The 8,323-nt window shown below is 31.6% G+C and overlaps 1 protein-coding gene across 1 annotated transcript; it reads right to left on the minus strand.

Annotated features, from left to right (window-relative positions):
• Positions 1-1,082: 1,082 nt before the first annotated feature.
• On the minus strand, positions 1,083-5,457 carry LOC127705690 (uncharacterized). The gene is made up of 3 exons (XM_052210045.1): positions 5,294-5,457; positions 3,043-4,097; positions 1,083-1,483 (listed from the first exon to the last, which is right to left on the minus strand). Exons 1-3 carry the CDS (start codon positions 5,312-5,314, stop codon positions 1,102-1,104), a joined length of 1,458 nt encoding a protein of 485 aa, XP_052066005.1. The 5' UTR covers positions 5,315-5,457; the 3' UTR covers positions 1,083-1,101.
• Positions 5,458-8,323: the final 2,866 nt, after the last annotated feature.

Below are 8,323 nucleotides of genomic sequence, written 5' to 3' on the forward strand. Positions count from 1 at the left end.
CCTTAAATGACCTTTTGTATTAAGTTTGTTCTTTAAGAATCATTTCATCATGTTTACACTCTTTTATCACGCCCAATCTCCCCTTTTTCGCACTAGCACTGTGCAGTGGCCGAAGATATATATAACGATATGTCGCGTAGTTAAAGTCACTGCATACGAAAAAATAGTGGTGAATTAGTGTACTGGACGACAATAATTCTATAGCAGTACATTTATGTAAATTTTGATAATATAAAATGTTTTCTTTTACAAGAACTTCCACATATACTTTTTAGTTTCGTATGACTTTAAAAATGTTACCATGCGGGTTTCCAATAATATATTTCGAAAGAAAGACAACAACACGGCCACAATATAACATATGAAAGGCACTATCACTTTAAATACATTTTCTTTAGAATAATTGTCATTTACACGAGCATATATAAAACATAACAACATTCAACAAAATGCAATTCAGGCCTTTTTTAAGGCAGATTTCTGTGTCCAGAGTAAAATTTGATCAACGGATGTCGACCTTAATCTTTTTTTATATTTCGATACATGCGCAATATGTGATCTATACAAAAAAAATTAATTGACAACATGTTGATGAAAATGGTGTACTTGGTACAGAATTATAGCTACTCTTGCACTTTACAATTCAATAGTAAAACACATGCTAAAGAGTTGTTCCAATTAGACTTTACAATGTATATTCAACCAAGACCACAAGCATTTTAGACGCTGAATTAGACACCACTTGAAAAGATGCTGCCGTGCCCAAATCAATGCAAATGTATACTTATTTAATAGATGACATGTCTTAACATATTCCAACTCACATTTTACTGACAAACGAGACCCTTTGGGTCAAAGGTTATAAACAGGGTTGATATTCAAAGTTAAAATTATTTGTTTTCATTAAAGATATTAAGATACAAGTGATATAGATAATTTAGGTTTCCTTTCCAATTTTTCATTATTTTACGTGCAATATATAACAATCAAATACTTGTCACTCACACACATTTTGCGATATGCCATGTTTAATGTTTTAACTTCTTGCAAATTGATAAATTCTTGCTAATGATACAAAGGTATGAAGAAGCAAACCTTTATTTATTTAATGAACACAATATAACAGAATAAATATGAAAACCATATCAAAATTACAATGTAAAACAAAACATATAAAAACTCTGCAATACTATAATTTGAGATTGCCGATGTGGATACTTTTAAGGCTTTACTGTAAGGTCCTTTATTTACTTCATTTTTGACTGCTTGAATTGTAAGTTCATACTCTGTGTTGCGTTTTAAGCCTTTTACGATGTATTTGCAAGAATTCACAGATGTTTTATAGTAGCTTACAACACTGATGTTTTTTTGTTCACATTTTATTTCATAACAATCAGCTCCTACAATTGGATCATCCCATGTTAATGTAATTGTCGTTGGGGTTATATCTAAGGCAGATGGACATCCTGGTTCAAACAATTCCCTGTAAAAATAATAGCCAGTTTTCCATTATTAGGTCACCACTTTTAAACACAAAATATCAAACGCAAATTTAAGATACGATTTGTATGATCTGCAATGCGGTGGGTGAGGAAAAATGGCCGGCATGTTTGGTTGCCCTAGCGAAGTAAAAACATAAAGTTTTACGAAAAATTCATCTTCGTATTATATAAATGGTTATATACGGTCGAGATGTTCCTGTGAGTTTCTAAAAATATAGTGATGATGACATATTAAACTTTTATTATAGATTGAACGTCTCCAATGGCACACACATGATTTTCTGTGCATTCCATGTTAAAAAATGTTGGTCCAACGACGAAACACGTTTGTCAAGCTGCAAATGTCAGTAACAATGCAAAGTGTGGTAAACGTTTATTGGCACGATCACTCTATTACATAAACAAACAAAATATTTATTCATTTTTTTAGTTTGTCATGACAACGATGTTATACCATTATGTACAACAGTTTTCAAGAAACTGTTTTATCAGTTTGTCACAGAAGATATTCAATACTTGAAACTAGATCAATTTTGGTAAGTCCGATCCTAAAAAATGTTCTGGCATTTTAAATTTTGAAAACAAAACAAAACAAAATGGACAGTTACAAAAAAAAAAAACAGTTTGGACAGGTCTACTTCAGAACAGTTTTCGACAGTTTTACCCTATGTAATTGTATAATGTTAAGTTAACTCGGGTATAAAACACTCTCAGAAAAAGTATTATCACCAATCCAAATATGTTCCTGTAATAAACACATCCAATAAATTTCTGGCAATTTAAACATATCTTATCTTTGAACCGATCCCGATAGTTTTAACAGTCTTGAACATCTGTACCCAAGAACTGATTATGACAGTTTCTCCCTTGAAGGACACGTTGCTCATAAATAGACCAAATATTGCCGGCATCAAATTTCCAGCTCTAAATCATTATTTTTTGTGAATGAATTTTGCACATTGACTTCCAATTAATGAATCCAATATCATAGCAACAAATGATTTAATGAACATAAAATAACGGATTTCGATGAAAAACCAAATACCTTTTTACATGTGAGTGGTATAATTATGATAATATAACCAATGGTGAAGACCATAAGGGGAATAGGAATGACAAATCTTTTAAAAAAAAATAGTTTAAGCTTGTCTTCATCTAGCTGTACAGGTGGTAACTATTCTGCTGGGTGTTTCTAAATAACCAGTTCCGATTTTAGTTATTGAAACACGTCTTTCAAATTATATCTAATTTAGTGTATACAGTCCGTTTTGAAAATAATGAAAATAAATACGTTTTACCATTTTCAATAGGACGACTGAATGTTAAACAGATTAACACAAAACAAAACTTGAGATAAGTGATTTACTCATAAACCAATGCAAAATATACTTTATTAATTCCATAGAAGGAAATAGTGAAAGTCAAATATAACCAATGCATGGGAAAATGTTATGATGATATAAAATGCAATTTGATGTTTTATCATTTTTGTTATTAATTTTATTCTAAATTCATAATAAAAATACATTATAACTATTACCTCATGTGCGTTGTCTGTGCAGTCATTATTTTCTTGTCCTGTAGTGATCCTTCAGTCATAGTTTCTTTGTCTTCTAATATACATTCAGTAGGCGGTTCACTACCTTGTTGAATCCGTTCAATAAGTGTGTTATGAAGTAAGCAATACGTTGGCGGTTTATTGTCAGGTTGAATCAAATCAGCGTCTTTGTTCTGTAGTATGCATTCCATTGATGTTTCTTTGTCCTGTAATATGTATTCTGTTGACGTTGCCTTGTCCTGTAATATGTATTCTGTTGATGTTTCTTTGTCCTGTAGTTTGCATTCTGTTGACGTTTCTTTGTCCTGTAATATGCATTCTGTTGACGTTTCTTTGTCCTGCAGTATGCATTCTGTTGACGTTTCTTTGTCCTGTAGAATGCATTCCGTTGAAGTTTCCTTATTACTTGTTGTTTTTGATAGAATAATAGAATAATGTCTAAACATACCCCTGCATGATAACCACGGTATTTTAGTTAAAATGTCAATGTCTTGTCTAATATTGTCATCTGACAATTTATTATCACCTTTTATAATTCCAATAAACGTAATTGTGTCTTTTCCTATCGATTTTATTATCGTTTCCTTGTTGTCACTTATCCATTCAGTTAACGTGTCATTTTCTTCTTTGTCACAAACAATGACATTCTCTTCATTTTCTTTTATCTGTTTTATCAACGCTTCTTTATCGGCTGTTGGTTTTGGTAATACTATTATCCGGTACACAACCTCTGCAGATTCCCCGTTCACTGATACCATTTGAAACTTTATTGATTCAGGTAAAGTTTTTGTTTCCCCTGTTTTCCAAATGGCTGACGTTTGTTCGACTCCTTTTATCCATGTTATCAAAAAATCCGTGTCTTCTTTTATCGATACAGATAATTTTTCTATGTTTTTTCGAATTGACTCGGATACACCATCGTAAGGTTTTCTTCCACGATAAGTTATCTGTTCTTCCTTCTTGCTTATCTTTTCAGTTGAGCTGAGAAAATACCTTCGGTACGTAATAATCATCGATATCCCAATCCATGATATTACCTGAAACATGAAGACTTTTTATCTTTATTTTACAAAGTCAGGTTAACGTTAACAAATAAGATATGCAATTACAAATATATTTTAGTTTTTTTTTGTGGTTGTCAGAAATGAAGGACGGCTAACTGTTACTGCCTCTGAAAAAAAAAAACACCAAACATTGTAATGTTAGATAAGAGCATGAATCTGGCTTTTGCAACACATTTCAACCCTGTGGAGAATTGTTAAACAAGGGTTTTTACATATTCAGAGAACGTGATATATCCTCTAAATGAGGTATCGCATTTAACGTCCCAGCTCCGATAGGAAACAACTGCTATGTTAACATCTCTTACAACCAAGCTGACAACCTTATTTGGCAAATTTATAAAACCCCGTCTCTCTTGTGCTTTGTTAAATTGGAAGATCAATACATTAAAGCAACACAATGTCATACACATTTTTGCTATTTTCTGTTCTTTTGCGTTTTTAAAAGACTTAAAATTTTAGGTGAATATAGGAAATTATAAACTAGACTTCGAAGAGACGCAAATTACTTTGTAAATGCAGATGAGATTAAAACCGCTCATGTTCAATTAATTACCGGCAGTTAACTCCAACTAATGTTTAAAAAGGAAAACTATTCCCACTGCAAAAAATCGGATCGACGTATATTGTATATCGAAAGTATTAACATTTTTAAGATGGGAGAGCTTGTCGTTAAGGACTTGTTATTGTTGTAAAGCAGCCAATACTAGGAGCTCTGTTCATAGCACATTCACAAGGTAGTATATACGTGAATTCAAGCTATTAACACAAAACTTGATATATAAGTTCACATGTTAATAACATAGATTATCTGTATACATGATTATGTAATATGAGTATGTGAAAATCGGGTTTATAAATAAATAAAAAGAAGAATTTATATTCTCTAAGGGCGATAATCCAACCTTCATTCGGTAAGCATTATACTGTACTCATATTGTGGATAATTTAATTTTTTGTATTACCTGGAACGATTTGTATACATTCCAAACGGACATCTCGCCTAACATTAAGTAAAAATACAAACATGTGATTATAAAGATAAACTTTAGTTTTTTATTTTGAAAAGAAACGTTTGATTTATTCAACAATTAAGGCTACAAAACTGTATACATTACATATATATATTGACTTTTTTCATTTTAATAAACAGATATAAAGAAATACCTCACCTTAATAGAATAGTCGTCCATGAGTGTTTTGGTTGAATGTTGACCCTTTTATTAGTATAATGTATTTACTGATTCTTAGAAGAGAGATTGTTATTTACTAAAATAGACTCCGACTTATGGAGTGAACCATTAAGGTTAAATTTAAACAACTAAAAATATCAGGTGGATACCTAGTTGAAATTAAACGAAATAAATGTAATTCTTTGTTAGAGAGGGTAACAAAGTCCAAATAGGATATTTGAATTGATTACATCTGTTTCTATGGGCTTCACAAGTTTAATGAAGGTGCATATTAAAGGATTTATGCAACTTTAATGCATGTTTTCACTTTGATTATAGTATGGAGCTTCGAGATATGTGTGAACTTTTAAATTATAGATACATTTTCATAAAGCCCTCGATTGTGATGGATGCAAATACGTGTGGTTCTGTTTCGTGCATAAACATAAATTCCACCGAAAAAAAATCCACAGAAAAAAAATAAGAATGATCTTTTCAATGCATACAGTGGCATCCCTGCCCCCAGCGATAGTTTTTTGGGGAAATTCCTAAAAAAAGAACAATAATGTCACCGACAAGAGAAAGTTGAGTACACTCTTTCTGTGTTCGGGCGTGTTTGAGTTGTCATTTCTGTCTTGAAAACGTATAAAGCAAAACATATTTGATACATCGTCTCGCTTCCGATTCTATTTTTATTCATATATTCAGTCTAGAGGTTGATTTAATAACATTGATCATTCTCGATACTAAAAAATGAAATATATGTGTCAGGGAAAATACCTTTCTTATGAGTTATAACAACAGAGTAGGTGTGTTCGAATAACAAATTTTCACTAAAAGTACTTGACGTCAGACTTTACAACTGGATCCCAGTCCTTCCACTTAATATTCAATTAGAATTATTTTGTTTTAAATGATTTTTAACTTTCGATAAAAAAAAAACCCAATACAACCGATTAGACAATAGTTTTAAGTTGACTAAATTCAGAAAAGTACATTATATGATGGTCAAAAGCCTGTGGATATATTTGATTTTCAAAATACAACTGGCATACGAGGATCGTAATGGTGCTATGTAGATAAATATGTCGGTTTTCAAGAGCTAAATATGAAGCGCGTCATCCCTACAATGGCTTCCATGTTTACGCCTGTACATATTAGCTGGTGTAATGGGGAGATAATTTTGACGAAGTAGAATCCTTACTGATGTGTTAATCAAATACTTCTATTTTTATTCGTTTAAATTCTATATATATTCAAGATTTCTATTGATAGAAGAAACAATATACCTGTGTAATTACGAATACATTCTGATCGGCCCCGACAAAAGGAAAGAGATCAAATCCAATGTCGCAGCAAAGTATTGCAAAATGAAAATTATTCCACGAAATGAATTTACCATTGACCAACATATTCCGGATTTGAACAACCCAAAACATATGCGGCGGGGGTCATAGGCGTTTTACTGATATAATTGGATTCAAAACATTCTCCTATGTTTTGTCAGAGTTGAAATAAAAAAGAATATAATCACTGGAACGCATAGTAAAACTAGATAAGAGTAGACAACCGAAGCGTAGATCATCAAAAGGGAAAATTAGGAATCAAAAGTAAACAAATCCGGGGACAAGAGAAAAAGGGTAATTTTCTCAAAGAAAACCAAAGCTTCATGAGAAAAAAACTGACTCCGTTAATCTGGAATTATCACACATGCTCCAACAGAGTGAGCAAGCTCTAGCTTCTGTCAAGACACTATACGTATTTTTCGTAACGGTTATGTCCGGAAACAGGAACATGTATCAATAACCAAGGAACAACTGAAAACAGACAAATGTATTCAATATGTAAAACAAGTATAGTAAAAATCTGTTGAGAAACGCAACCTCTACAATGTTCAGAAGTGTGTTTTGACGCGTTACCCACGGATAGAAAGTCTCGTTACAATGTCCTCTCTGTAACTTAGTTACTACGGGGATAAGAAAAGAGTCATGAAATAACATTCCAAAAACTCGTTAATGGTTATTGACAAGCGTTGCGGTCTTCCATGGACATCTCGTACTACTAAATATTAATAGTCATATAACGAAAAAAGCAATGGATTTGGATGTGAATATTGATTTGATTTTTTTCCCTTTTTGAATTATAGAATTGAAAGGCAAATGGTTACATAGCCTTATGTGAAACAAGTATTTTGAAAGAAAGTGAAAACACACCAAAACATCCACAATAGCTATACTGGCTCAATATCAGTTCTTTTTCAAAAGCAACCTGTTCAAAAGAAATATGTACGTATATGTAACATGCATGGTATAGCTGAATAATTTTTATCTTTGATACGACCCCTCTATTTCTCCTATAAACTGTGGGTATCAATAGTCGGTGTCGAGAGTTGTTTAAAAGGTCTAATTAAATGTGTGATTCTTTTTAAATGGGACTATGATGCAAGGTGGTATATAGGGTTGAAAAATAAAAACTTTGTACATATTTGAAATCTCCAATATAAACTTGCAATTTATCAAGTTTAACAAAACAAAAGTAATTATCTTCTTAATATGTATAAACACTTGCATATTTCGTAGTGCAGAGAAGATTATGCATTTAGTTATAAAACTATATAGAGATTGTTTTTGTATTTAGGTGAATTGCGTAACATTATGAGCTATACATATACATACAGGTAAGTATATACTTATTTTAGTATTCTTTCATAAATATTATAGAATACCTCACCTTTATTGAATAATCGTCCATGAATGTTTGAGTAAACTTCAGTAAACTCAACCCTTTTTATATTTAAGTACTAAATTATTCAATGGTTCTAAGAAAAGCGTTTTGTTCTATACAGAAATATAATGTTATACATCTCCATATTTGTGAAGCGACCCAGCAATTAAACCAATAACACTCTACATAGTTCTGAGTAAAGTGTTTCACCTAATACTTGTCAATAGATTACTAATATTTTTCATTCATTGATAATCTATAAATATGCAGGATTTTTAAAGGAACTAATCTTCCCGTTGACACATG

This window comes from Mytilus californianus, unplaced genomic scaffold (assembly GCF_021869535.1).
Source record: "Mytilus californianus isolate M0D057914Y unplaced genomic scaffold, xbMytCali1.0.p SCAF_6, whole genome shotgun sequence".
NCBI lineage: Eukaryota > Metazoa > Mollusca > Bivalvia > Mytilida > Mytilidae > Mytilus > Mytilus californianus.